Here is a 13,962-nt window from a genome sequence, read left to right as displayed (position 1 = left end):
CTACTCTACGTAGTCCTTCATGATACTTGGCGAGAACTCTCTGTGCTTTAGCTACCTCATCTTCAACCTTCCTCTTCACCATCTCTCTACCTTCTGCAACGGATAAAACTCCACCAGATTGAAGATGATAGTTCTTCGTAGCGCGCCGTTGTTTTTATATACGTTCGGCATACTTTGTACGGCTAAGATCGCGCTTAGTCTGTATAAGCTCGGTCGCATTAACGAGGGACCCTTTAACAAAGCGACTAAGTCGATAGGCTAGATCTGGACTAATACCAAGCTTTGGATCAGTAAGACAGTTCGTAATCTTGCTAGCTACTTTATTAATTTGTCGAAAAGTAGTAGGTGTGCCTTCATATGACGAAGATGAAGTGGCTGGTGGTGGTGATGGCGTCTTTGGTATACGTTCTTCAATCTCTTGTAGTATGGGATGAGGGTAAAATGGATATATACCGGTTTTCTTGAAGGCTGACTGGATAGTAATCGCTTTGAAGGTCTTTTTGCGTACATCTTCGATAATTGAGAGGAACTCTAGCTTGGTTATATTGGTACATCCATCCCGTATTAGCTGATCGAGGGACTTCGCATGCCAGTGCTTATATGGCTGAAAAACAACCACATCTAGTGGCTGTAAGAGATGAGTAAGATGGGGGGGCAAGCCGAAGGGTATAATATCGTGGTCGTTGCAGTACTGGATAAACTGCTTCGTATGGTGGCTGCCATGGCCGTCTAAGATCAATAGTCGCTTTCGACCTTTCTGCGTTTTCTTAGAGTGTTGTTCGAAGTGCATAAGCCACTCGAGAGAGATCTCGTCATTCGAATAGCCTGTATCGACCGGCCGTAGCTTCGTACCTGGATGAAGGTCTTGCGCGTACCACTGAGCCGAGTGGATAGTCCCCGTGAGTATGAGGAAAGCTGGTATTACGTCGCCAACAGCAGAGATAGCTTCAATAGCTGTCGCTGTCTCTCTATTTTCTGGTAGGCCGAAGTAATGGGCCCTCTTGCGCTTAGTGATGATAAGTTGATCCTTACCAACACCAATCCGGAAGCCAGTCTCGTCCATATTCCAGAGATCAGAGGGATCGATTCCTTCTTCCCGGAGGACTCTCTCAAGCCGTGTAAAATACTCTCGTATAGTGTCGAGGTTTTCAGCAGTCTGGCGGTTTGAATGGAGCTTCCGCTGGGAAGCGTGGAAGTAGCTATGGCGCTTGAGGAAACGTGTAGTCCAGTTTGATCCGACTGTTGTTGGTGGCTGATTTGGTAGAACCTTGACTCTCACGTAATATCGTATTTGCAGCGTCGGTAACGAATTCTACGCGAACCGCAAGATTGATCCTATCAAGGCGGTCGATGTAATTACAGAGGGCCTTTTCTTCGGCTTCAGATAGTAGTTTGTTGAGTCCTCCGTGGTTCTTAGTCTTCCCAGCTTGCTTGACGCGGTATCGGAGGGTCTCGCGTTTTACGCCGCTTTCTCGCGCAATCTTGGCAATTTTGGCTTGAGGATGCTCTTGCATGTAGAGGACGGCTTCCTGTAGCTGTGAGTCCATTGCGATTGAAAAAAGCTAATGAATCGACGAAGATAGGATAGGTTGAAGTTGAAAGTGTCGAAAAACTGGCCAAGTTGGTGGTGAGCACCAACTTAGGTAACTTCCTGAGATTTGTGATACAGAGAGGTCCACATGGCCAAAGAAGAGGTGAGGCAAATTTGAAGGGGGCCATATTGATATACAGCACTATTACGAGATTCAACCACCAATAGGAGATGGCCTCTATGGCACAGTGGTAATGCGTCGCACTCGTAATTCTAGGGCAATGCGAAGATCCGCGGTTCAATTCCGCGTGGAGGCACGGATTTCACGATAGATGAAGTCGTAAAATTTTATTTTTTAGTATTTGCACATTTATTGCACATTTTGCAAACTTTTCACTCATCCACGACTCTGTTTACAGGACGACCTCAAACATTCCTGATGAACACCCAACCACAGGAGAGATTAGCAATGAATGGCAATTGACTTGGAGTTATGAGTAATCATATGTACAAACTTGGTTGAAAGTCTATCCTAAACGAAAATGAACTCTTCGTAAGGGCGAAGTTTCAACAAATGCCGTACCGCTCCATTACTACTCCTTGAACGCCGCCCAAATGCTTCGAACGACTTGAGCCACTTAACCCATATATTTGTACATCTCTCCTTTCTATGCACCTCCTTCAACCAACTCCATCCGTGCCCGACACACAGGACACCCCGCGGCGACCTTGTCTCGCAGCAGCCTCGCATGTGTGACCTTCCTCCTGACAAAACGCCCGCCTCTCGTACGATCCTCATTTCCATCCCAGTAGTCTACAATGACCGGGTCCGGTTTCTGGTCTGGATAAAGAAACTCAAGCAAATGCGAGATGTGGAACACATGCCCGCAAGCGAACCCAACGAGTGTCTCCATTTCCCACTCGGTAAATGGTTCGTGACATCGCGCGCAGTGCCCCGGCTGCGGCGGCCGGTGGTCGTGTTCAGGCTGCTGTCTGGCGCCGCCGTGTAAGCCGCCGCCCGTCACGGTGTGTGCAGCCGTTGGGTCCATGACCTCTGGTGCCGTGGGCGTCTGTGTGCCGCTGGCATTCGGGGAAGCCAGCGGCCCGGTGGCGAGTGTCGCAACATCTTGTACTTCGATGTCGACGTGGGCTTGGTCTTTGAACTTGACTTCGAATTTGATGCCTTTGTGCTGACCCATTCGCAGCATATTTTGAGCTGCGCCCACTTCGCTTCTCAACACCTTGGCGACCCCGTTGGAAATAGAGTACTGGATTTCGTGCTCCTTCATGATGTGCTTCAGCCCTTCCCTGAGGCCAGGTATCTCAAGACCTTCCGGTATCCGCCTCACGAGTGTGATGGGATCAATAGCCGTCCCTACTTCTTCCAACAGCCCGCGAATGAATCGCGGTTTGTCCATACTATAGTCCAATAAGTCTTTCCACAGATCCGGATCGTCTTGCTCTTTGGCAAAAGAGATAGCTTGTGACACATCACCTAGGCGGTCGATGATGAGATACAAGGCACGTTTCACCTCGCCAGTTTTCGAGTAGAGATGCACGAGTTCAGGTACGTAGTTTCGGCTCTCGCATTCTTGTGCTGCTTTCTCCAAGGTGTAGCTGGTAGAGTTTTTGAAGAAGTTCATCAAAAGATCGCGGTCGAACATGGCGAAGAGGCGAACAGCCAGGTCGGCGAAGTCATCGACAAGTGACACGGACTCGTCCATGGGTCGCTCGCGGTACGCATTCCAGAGCCCACGGAGGTAGAAGTACAAATACAGATTCATGTCCTTCTTTTCTAGTTGCCGAACCACAGTGTCGGGTTTGATGAGGCCGCGCTGGCCTTCATCAACCAGTAGTGTAATGGCCTCTGATGTGGCCTCGTCGAGTTCCGGGATCGTCATCTTGGACAGCTGAGCATCCGGGACCCTAAGTGCGATGAAGCTGGGCACGTCGTCTGTGACTGCATCCGCGAGGTGATTATCCCTAATCAACCGCATCGTAGAGTCTGCATCTTGGAGCTTAATGTAACACTTCAAGGCGTCTCTGTAATGGCCATTGGCTTCGTGGAGGTTCGCAAGAGATTCCATCACGATGCGCCAGTCACGCCCCTTCTCACCGTCTTCGACACTGTCCTCTCGCACATCTCGGTACTTGAGAAGGTTCTCAAGTGCAGTGACGATAGTGTGGATATCAAAGAGCTCGGTGTCCCAACGATCCAGCAATTCTTTAAAGCGTGGCCTATCGTTCTGAATGTAGTGTCCGAGAATGACCTCGTACACAGTTCCGGGAATTGGCGGGCGCATAGGCTCCGTTGGCATGTAATCAACAATTTCATCGAAATTTTGGGCGCCGGCGAATGTGTATATCCACTTCTCCCAGCGGTCGGAGGTATTGAGCACCTTTGCCGCAACCTCAGCGGCACGGCTCCAGTTTCCGCCTTCCACAAGCTCCTGAATCCATTGTTCGCCAATTCGTCGTTTCTCATTCTCTGCTGATGAATTCTGAGACCGGAATTGATAATCGATCACGGACGCAGTATCCTCATAGAAGTCATCACTACTCGGTTGCGACGACTGCTTGTCTGGGCTTGAGGGCATGGCATCTGGGAGCTTCTCAGGAGAAGCAGACATGATCTCCGGGTGCTCATCCAGGAGATTCCAAGCATCCTCGAATCTCTGACGCTCCATCAACCACCCAAGATGATCTCCAAGGTCCCTTTTCGTGGCGAGTATGCAGTCATACGGACTGTGGATAAATATCTTAGCACCAGGTTTGACAAGATTGGGATGCACTGTCTGCGGCCCTGATCGTGGCCCAATGCGAATGCTCCCGGCAGTGCTGGCGACCTTGATACTAGACGCGTCGTCGTTGCTGTCTTTGCTCTTAATACTGGCACCGGAATTGAACAGTGTTCTTGGATTAATGGCCGCATTCCACATGCCAGTCCCGAGACCAGCCATTGCATCCAACACGCCTCGAGATGCAACTACCGACGCAGCATTGTTGGCTGGTAACACTCCGATGTGATAGTCATTTGATGATAAACGCTCGAAGCGGCTGACCGTCAGACTGTCCTTGTCAATTTCAGCTTGTGAAGTTAAGTCAATCAACCTCAGCTCGGGTGCCTGAGCATTCTGGCGACGTCTTAGGCCGCCTGATGGCTCACTTCCCGTTGATGCAGTAGAAAGCTCCGATTTATGTCCCTTGGCATGTTTCTTGATGCCATCTTCGTCTTTATCTTCCTCGTCTGGTTTGCAGAATGCCAGAACTAAAAGCAGATTTTGGGTGTATAGCGAAATACCAGAAATAATACAGTCCATTCGAAGCCTGTTGGTGTTAGTAGATATCTAGGTTCGAAGCAGGGAATACGAACTTCTTGGCTATCTCCGCCTTTCCAAGAGACTTCTCGCCAGCATTCTTTCCAACCCCAATACCGCCTGGTTGGACGTGGATGATCCATATGGTGCCTCCCCAACCTACTATCAGCCGTTCTACCTTCTTCTCGCTGTTCGTTGCCATTTGTTTGAGTTTAGTTGCGGCTGGCGATGCCGTAGTTGCGGCAGATTCGGGCTCCTTTGCATCTTCATCCCGCTCGATGGCCTGCTCATCAATCCATTCAGCTCGCCCTTTCCAGACACCGGCCATTTCTTCCCACTCATCCGTCTGCGGTCTATCAATATGCCCTATCCTCTTCCAAGCGTCTTCGACTTCCGAATTTTCTAGATGAAGTTTGGTCCGCATGATCTTGATGCCGTGCTCATTGAGCCACACGACAAATTTCCCTGACAAAGACCACTTGATCGTGTTGATCGTACCCTCTCCTGAGTGCAGCACTGTGTCCTTGCCAGTATTTGATCCTAGCCCCATTGACCCCAGCCACCCAGCAGCGGCGGCAGCAGCCGTGCCGGTTGTTGTGGACGTACTTTTCCCGGGTGGAGGGCCAACGGTCAAGACGAGATCTCCGGCCATCCCACCTGAAAGATAAGTTTTGTCATTTTTGTAGTCGGGCGACAAAGCGACAGCTTGCACCGGACGGGCGAAATTCCGCAATGAAACGTCCTTCACATCAATAAGGGACTGGACGCATACATTGCCGTCCATTGAAGAGGTTGCAATATGGATGTTGTTCGAAGGGATATTAGGAAGTTGCGGCGGCTCTCGTGCTCTCCGCTGATCGCTAGCTCGGGCTTTAGACAGTTCAGAATAGTTCGATGATGCTCGTCCACGGTTCCCAGTGATAGATGCTGCTCGGGTTGTAGTCTCGGACTTCCAAGTCGTGGGCGGGAGCGGTGGCGGGTACGGGGAAATGGATATGCTCGTGACGGATGTCGAGTGGGCATGGTAGACTCGCAGTGACTGGAACATTGGCAGTTGTATAACATTGATGTTGCCGTTGTGCGTTCCTATGACCATCTTGTCACCGGCGACAAGAAAGGCGCTCGTCATGTCGGCATTTTTATAGAGGGAACTCAGGTGCTGGGTGAGTCGAGCATATTTCAGCTTTGGCTCGTCATCTTCATCATCTTCGTCATCCTCGTCACCATCCTCTTCAGCTACCTCCTCTCCCTCGTCTGCCATGTCTTCACTCTCGTCGTCCGTCTTGTGCTCGTCCATGTCTTCCACCGGCCGCGGTTCGATCTTGACGAGCTCGGCGCTGGATTCAGATTCAGGTTCGTCATTCTCGCGACGCCTGTCATCGCCCAGGTCGGGCGATCCTTCTGTCATTATTGGCAGTAATTACAGCGGCTGGGCATGGCATGAAAACAAGACGGAAGGAGGCGAGCAGCTTCAAGTTATTGATCGTCGCCTAAGGTACCTTGGAGCTTTGTCTAGGCTAGCTAGCTGTTAGGGCCGCGGCAGACACTCAAGTTACGTCAGTTGACCGCACAGTGCACAGTCGATAAGCGGTCAGTTGCGGGCTGAGATTCTGGGGCACACCGGATTTTACACAGTGTTTCCATCTTGCATGAAAACTGTACACACCGCTTCCATTTGGGAAGCTGCGGCCAATGATGACAGTAGTCTGCCCCTCACTGAAATTAAAGAACCTGGAAGTCGCGTCTTGTCGACCAACGCGTTTCTCAACGGTCGAAGGTAAGAGCTATTTGCCATCAATGTCCTCTCTAGACCGACAACTGTTTCTGCACTTGTTGCCAGCTTCACCGTTTTATCATAGGTGACTCATGGAGCGGATTCGTCAACTATGGCCTCGGTGACATCCCTCGGGCTGCACCAACCGACAGCGCTGCAATATGCGATACAAGAACAGCTGATCCAGGAAAATGCGCCGAGCTCCGATTACACCTGGGACATCACCGTAAATCATCACGGAGATGATGTGGGGGAAGACGAGCTCCTCGTCACCAAAGACAGCGTCATCTGGTCTCGCGGTAGCATATTTCGCAAGTGCTTTGGGTTCAAACTGGAGAGGGAACCTGTTACGCAGGCCTTGTTGACTTACTTTCCCGGGTCGGAGCAGGCATCCCGCTATGGAGCTGGCAAGTCTTTATCGGACAGCCGGACGCTATCGAAAGCCTTGGTAGTATTTCTGAAGACACAAGCTCACATCTACTTCCTGGACGGCACCAGTCATGTCGTTCACATGCCGTTCGAAGTCGAGTCGGCCTGCGCTGCTCCGCAAGGCGTCGTCATTCAGCGAAAGCAACGGACCGACAGCAGTCTTGCAGCCAGCCTCAAGTTTCCTCGTGTACCGCCAAACTCGTTTATTTCCCCCCAGTCCTCACCGGCGTCCATACGAACCTCCCAACAGACTACATTCACGACCGAAACCCTAGGTAGGCCCAAAGCGCTCCCTTTGCGCCTGCAGAACCCGCTAGACGATGCTTGGGATATGCCTACGGAGAAGAATGGGTCTCACTGGCCTCGGTTGGTGTCTTTGACTGATCCTCTCCTCGAACTCGGACTTGTCGTTACGCAACCGGATCGATCGTCGAAGCGCAAGGCCCGCCAAAGCTCTGAAAAGGTGCCATGCTTTCTCGACCGAGCTGAAGAAATACTGCACATTGAAGAATTACCACGGCTAAGTGGCACGTCAGACAAGAATGGCAAGGACAAGTTGGTATTGGTCATTACCATGAATCGAGAAACGAGCATGTATAGTGTCTGGAGGTTCACGTACATTCAGAACGCCGATCCGCTTCGAAACCCTCCAAACCCTGCCAAGCAAAAGACAGACCGTCGTAGGAGTTCAATGCAGCCGGGTCTTGCGAGCGGCGTTACGTCTCCTTTGCAGCCAACCTTCAAAGAAAGCCTTGGGGCTACTCTCCCTGGGAAAAAATCTCGAAAAAGCGAGAAGGTTGAAAGAAATGAAAAGGCGCTTGAAAAGCTCGAGTCGTCACTTGGTCTCGACAAGGAATCGGGCGTCACGCGACGAACATCACGTCGGGTGAGCTCGATGCTTGCACGCGCAGACCTGTCAGCTTCTCAGGACCGGACAGCGTTTGGTGATCAGGCACAAATCGCAAACCATGCGGGCGCCCGCAGGGAGACATCACATGGAAGCTCGCGGGCACGAATCAGCGGCGCTTTCCCGGGTGTCAGCTTCAGTGGCACCGTCACGCAGAGCGTCAATGCAATTGGCAGTTTTCTGGAAGCTCCAGTTGACAACCTGCTGGAAGAATTACGTGCTGGCGGCGACTTCGAAGGTTTCCACAGCATGGGGCTAGACGACCACGACTTCGATGGCCTCACACAAGAGATTATGCTCACGAAGATTCACAGCATGCCATTGGATAATACCAACGTCAGATATTCCCTCTCAAAACAGCCGGCCAGGACTCATTGTAAAGTGTTCTGTCTTCCTGGGCCACAATCAGCTGTTGGTGATCAGAATCGATGCCAGGTCTTGATCGGCATCCAAGACACAATGGAGAAGCGTTTACAGTTGCTTACGCTACACCTCCAGACAACAACCAGAGGCCATCATGCATTTGAGTCCGACAAGACAATCATAAATTTCGGTCAGCTCAGAAAAGCTCAGAACGTCATTGACTCGTGTAAAATTGTGGATGGAAGCCTGTCCATGATTCTTCTTCTCTCCGAATCCGGTGATGGACATCGTGAGCTAAGCCTCCAGGCCCCATGGAGCCCACTGACATCCATAACCCTACCAACAAAACTTAACCTTTCGGATCTGCGGAGCCTCGGTTACCGTGGTAGTCTGATCGACCATGAAGTCGGTATGAGAAGAGCCGTAACCCCTGTAGTAGGAGAGATAGCTGGAATTCGCCATCCGAAGCTCAATGGCGTCGTCGACATCTTGGACAGCGGAACCCAACAACTTCACCAGATTCGCATCCAACTCCGACCTACCTGTCCTCAAGTTGCGAAAATTCTCCAGCTCCTTCGTGGTGTCTTACCTGAACCATTTGGCGACAGATTGCTGGCTGGCTGGTGGCAAATCGTCGCATGGCTTCGACAAGAGCAGGTGGATGTTGCAGACATGGAGTGGTCTGCCGCCGTGATTCAGATACTTTCGATGTACCTTGCCCTCGGGACTGCTGATTCTTACTCTGTTGGTACTCCGTTGGGTCATAGGAGAAGCAAGAGTCATCTCAGATCGAGCAGTGGAGCATACACGGACTCGAGTGATTGGGATACGATGAATGTTTTCGAGACTCCAAATTCATCGACTCACCCACCTTGGGTTGACCACACGGCGTGGAGATGGGTCGTGGAACAAGATGACAGTTCATTTAGCATGTTCCAGCAGAAACAAGGTACTGAGGACATGGACTTCATCTCTTCTCACTTGCGCCATGCTCAAAAGTACTTAATGTCGGCGCTTGGTGAGGCTGCTTGCAGTCCGGAGGGGTACTTGCCCACGGCTCTGCACAACGATGAGTCCAGTCGAGTCCAATGTGCCCAGGACATCTTTGTTGCGCTACACTTGCTCCTGGAAGACCAGAAACTTGACATCACTGCTTCTTACTCCGCATCACCCGGGCCAACAAATCTTCGGTCGGTGTTACTTCAAGTTGCCCGATGGATGAACTGGAGTCAATGGGTATATTTATATGAATTAGACATGCCCGTAGACTTGCCAACGTCTGGAAGTGACAACACACGAGTTTCGCTTGCTCGGATTCCGCAGGAACCTCCCACTTGGCACGTATTTGACTGGATCCAAGACAACTTAACTCAAAAAAATACAGCTCATCCGCAACCAATACCGATGGTCTTCTCATCACTTTCACAAGACGCTATCCCACGGACAAGAATGTTTGTCAAATTCTTCAATCTCCTTGAGACCAAGAAGGCGTCACCTGTGGACTTTGTGGAATCGATGTACAGCAGCGGGATCACATCTGTGGTATTGGAATTACTCCCAGAAGCTGTCATGGTGCCTCTTCAAGATGCCATTGCTCAATGCCAAGCACATCCGCCATCCGCGTGGTCGAGAGACCTACTAGATCTAGTGGACAGGAAGGACGTTGGTGTGGTGCTCTCGCCGTTAGATGGAAGCCGGTTCCACTCCTCTAATCTCATTGTACGTACTCATTTTGCCATGTTTGTGGCAAGCTGCTAAACTATATCTAGGCACCTTCGCACCTAGCTTCTTGGGACTTCAACTCCTTATGTCAGAATGTCATGGATTTCAACGACGCTCCCACTGATGATGTCGCCGAGAGCGATAAACAGGCCGTTGTCCGGGCCATCTTCAAGGAAGATCGAAGGCTGGAAGAGACAAAGCTCATGCTCAGTACCACGAAACCACGGGTCGTGCGGCTGGACCCACTTCCAGAATGGACAGAACAGACCTATCTCGAACAGCAGAAGGAAGTTGTGACACGGCTGGCTACTAACACGCTGTCGATTCCTGCCGGGAGAGCCTTGATGAACTACGGTTTGCGTTTCCCACTGCTGACCCAAAAGTTCCACATCAACGGCTTCGTCTTGAACTGCACTATCAAACCGTCAAATACAACAGTCGGCGTAGACAAGAACCTCTTCAAGGAAGAGGAGATTGCCTGGGGATTCTTCCATTCTGGTGTCGCCGGAGGTCTGTCAATATCTCGGCAAGCACAGGGTATTGATACGTCCTGGATCCTTTACAACAAGCCCGGCAACGATCTCAACAACAGACACGCTGGGTTCCTTCTCGCGCTGGGTTTGAACGGCCATCTCAAAGGTGTAGCCAAATGGGTTGCTTTCAAGTACTTGACTCCCAAGCATACGATGACGTCTATTGGACTTCTCCTGGGCCTGGCTGCTTCTTATATTGGCACTATGGACTCCTTGATAACGCGTCTTCTCTCTGTCCACGTCACGAGGATGTTGCCTCACGGTGCAGCTGAGCTGAATCTTTCGCCCCTTACACAGACCACTGGCATCATGGGCATCGGCTTGTTATACTGCAACAGTCAGCACCGCCGGATGAGCGAAATCATGATGTCGGAAATTGCACACATCGAGACGGAAGATGACGAGGAACCGCTGCGCAGTGAATGCTATCGGCTTGCTGCAGGATTTGCGCTCGGCTTCATCAACCTGGGGAAAGGTACTGATCTCAAGGGCCTGCACGATATGCGCGTCACTGAGAGACTTGTCACCCTGGCTTCGGCTACGAAGAAGGTCGAGCTTGTACACATTTTGGACCGATCCAGCGCCGCTGCCGTTGTAGCTGTTGCGCTTATTTACATGAAGTCCGAAGATCATATTGTGGCTCGTAAGATCGACGTGCCAGAAGCAATACTGCAGTTTGACTACATTCGCCCTGACATCCTCCTTCTCCGAACCGTCGCAAAACACCTTATTCTTTGGTCTGAGGTCGATCCCACACACGATTGGATTCGACGCAATCTCCCACGTCGCTACCACTCCCGCGTCACTCCACCTTCTGAGCCGTTCGACAGTTCCTCACAGGGCCCTCTTAATTCCACCCACCTGCCCTTCCTCACTATCCTCGCCGGCCTTTGCTTTTCAATTGCTCTCCGCTATGCTGGTTCAGGTCGTCTAGACGTCCGCGACCTGCTACTCAATTATCTGCACGTGTTTTACGGCTATTGTCAATCCTCATCGTCGAAAGCCAACTTTGATAACCGCACCGTCCAAGTCACTGCGCGCATGTGTCTTGACACGGTCGCGCTCTCTGCGGCTACAGTCATGGCCGGCACATGCGATCTTCAGGTTCTGCGCATCCTGCGATCTCTCCACGCTCGCAACGATCCTGAGACCACGTACGGCTCTCATATGGCCACACACATGGCAATTGGCGTCTTATCGCTTGGCTGTGGCACGCAGACTTTCAACACATCAAATTTGGCCATTGCAAGCTTGTTAGTGGCATTCTATCCAGTTTTCCCAGATCAGGTGCAAGACAATAAGAGTCATCTGCAGGCATTCCGCCATTTCTGGGTTCTGGCCACTGACCCCAGGTGTCTGGTTACGAAGGATGTGGCTACAAACACACCTGTCAGCGTGCCATTATCTATCAAACTGAAAACCCCCTTGGGAACAGAGCCGGGACAACCCAGCGAAGATATGCGGACTACACCATGCCTGTTGCCCCCTTTGAGCGAGATTTTGAGTGTTCGTACGACCAGTCTAGAGTTCTGGAATCTTGACCTAGACTTTGCCGGGCCAGGAGGCGACGAACTGAAGGAAAAGTTCACCAAGAACCAGGTACTCTATCTAAGGCGGCGCCCAACGGGCGGTAATCCATTCGCGGCCACGATGCTCGCTCTGGGTCGCCAGTCGTCACTAAATACGCCGTCGGGGTCAACCGAGGCTGGGAGCCAACCACTTGAATGGCTGTTTGATGCAGTGCCAAGTCTGAAGAAGCTTACACATTCGGAAAGAAGCATTGTGCTCGACAGAGGCGTTGGCGGACCCGATGTAGGCCTAAGTTGCGGAAGCGTGGTCGATGCCAAATTGGTACTGGAAGAAGGTGTGAAGAATGGCAGGCGGGACGACTTAATTGGCCTGAAGGGCCTCTTTGAGTGGGTCGAGTGGAGGGTGCGACGATCTGAGGCTGAACGGAGAGAAAGGGTCAGCCAAGGGCAAGGAGATGAAGAAGATGGTTGGGACGGCGAGGGCTGGCTTAGAGCTAGTGTTGTCGAAGGTCTGAAGGGGATGGTATGGTTGGCCGGACGGACGGGAGGCAGTGATTGAAAACAAAAACTATATAGGAACTAGAACCGGAAATAAGGGTTCATCAATGACCTGGGCATTGTGACAGTACTTGTCACGAGGCGCTCATCTGGTTCTCAAAAGCATTTGACGAATGAATGATAATGATAGCAACATAAGTTCATCTTCGTGTAAGTAATGTGTGGAACTCCATGTTGTCTGAGATGAAGTGTTAGACAATAGGCGGATTCCTGCTACTTGTGTGTATGATGTTGGTTGCAGTCAATGGTACCATGTCGTGTGTGCACATTCGCACCTCCCCAAAATGATCTATACCCAGTGGGCGAAGTCCTGACCGGATGTCACCAGGACGAGCGCAGATACGTCACGAGGCGGTAGGTCCAAGTTTGGGATAATGGGTGAAAAGTTGACTGAACTAATCGGATGACTGGTGCAGGGTGGTGTTTTCACACGGAAGTTTGCTCGGTAAACAACTTTGCAGGACCAAAAATCTGATATGCCACATCATGCAGCTTTCTGGCAATCTCATTATCCTGCTGGCGCCAGTGGATCTTCCTGGAATCATTCAAGTCGACATGATCAGTGAGTTCCTCAAATATCCCCAAGAGGTAACACTTGTTCCCAAGCATGATTGAGTGCCAGCGCATCAGCAGCCTTATCTTGCTTTCCAGCTTCCTGTCATCTATGACTTCGATGCCAGCAATTTCTTGAGAGCACGAGCACACTGATGATGCTTTAGCGCAGCCTTATGATAGTCTTTTCCGTGAAAGCATACAATGTGCTTTCAGGTCCTGCAGGTTTGGCAGTAGAAAGTATCACCTAGGAAGTGGCCGAACCCGCACCAGCACTTAGTAGGATCGCAATCTTGTTCGCTGAATATCCTCAATGAGCCTTTTGTCGGACCGTACCAGCCTGTGACCCCCAACGGCTATTCCGCTTGCGGCTACAACAGCCAGTTAACAGGATTTTGGACTCCGTGCTCCAAATCCTCTGGTATCAGCCACTGTTATGCGCAGACGTGATCAGCACTCTCAAATTCTGCAGCGAAGACGCACATTTTTCTGTCCTTCAGGCCCTTATAGTTACTTTCAATCTTTTTACTTGAGAAGTATAGAGAAACGTTCAATCCATGCTTTGTTATAGCTTGCGATAGAGTTGGTCCATAACAGCTCTTTGGAACATGCCATAGCCGTGGCTGCTACGTACGGTTGCTACCGTTTGTTCTTGTGCACGTCTACATAGTTGTAGATCCCATGAATAACAACGTAGGTGAAGTTGTTCAGCAGGCCGGGACCTCCTTCTCAAAGCATAAAACACCT

General features: G+C 50.9%; 2 protein-coding genes and 1 non-coding gene across 3 annotated transcripts; 2 read left to right on the top strand and 1 right to left on the bottom strand.

Annotated features, from left to right (window-relative positions):
- Positions 1-1,765: 1,765 nt before the first annotated feature.
- On the top strand, positions 1,766-1,848 carry BCR38DRAFT_t139. Its single transcript has one exon. It is a non-coding gene; the product is annotated as a tRNA-Thr (tRNA).
- Positions 1,849-1,924: 76 nt separating this feature from the next.
- On the bottom strand, positions 1,925-6,407 carry BCR38DRAFT_522130 (WD repeat domain-containing protein). Its single transcript, XM_040865218.1, has 2 exons — positions 4,905-6,407; positions 1,925-4,858 (listed from the first exon to the last, which is right to left on the bottom strand). The coding sequence occupies exons 1-2, from the start codon at positions 6,254-6,256 to the stop codon at positions 2,200-2,202; spliced, it is 4,011 nt and encodes a 1,336-aa protein (XP_040717747.1). The 5' UTR covers positions 6,257-6,407; the 3' UTR covers positions 1,925-2,199.
- A 170-nt stretch (positions 6,408-6,577) lies between these two features.
- On the top strand, positions 6,578-12,797 carry BCR38DRAFT_364356 (uncharacterized protein). The gene is made up of 2 exons (XM_040857216.1): positions 6,578-10,040; positions 10,091-12,797. The coding sequence occupies exons 1-2, from the start codon at positions 6,735-6,737 to the stop codon at positions 12,662-12,664; spliced, it is 5,880 nt and encodes a 1,959-aa protein (XP_040717746.1). The 5' UTR covers positions 6,578-6,734; the 3' UTR covers positions 12,665-12,797.
- The last annotated feature ends 1,165 nt before the right edge of the window (positions 12,798-13,962 follow it).

This window comes from Pseudomassariella vexata (assembly GCF_002105095.1).
Source record: "Pseudomassariella vexata strain CBS 129021 chromosome Unknown BCR38scaffold_4, whole genome shotgun sequence".
NCBI classification, from domain to species: domain Eukaryota; kingdom Fungi; phylum Ascomycota; class Sordariomycetes; order Amphisphaeriales; family Pseudomassariaceae; genus Pseudomassariella; species Pseudomassariella vexata.
The sequence above is the reverse complement of the archived record's forward strand: the minus strand, read 5'-3'. Positions and strand labels throughout refer to the sequence as shown.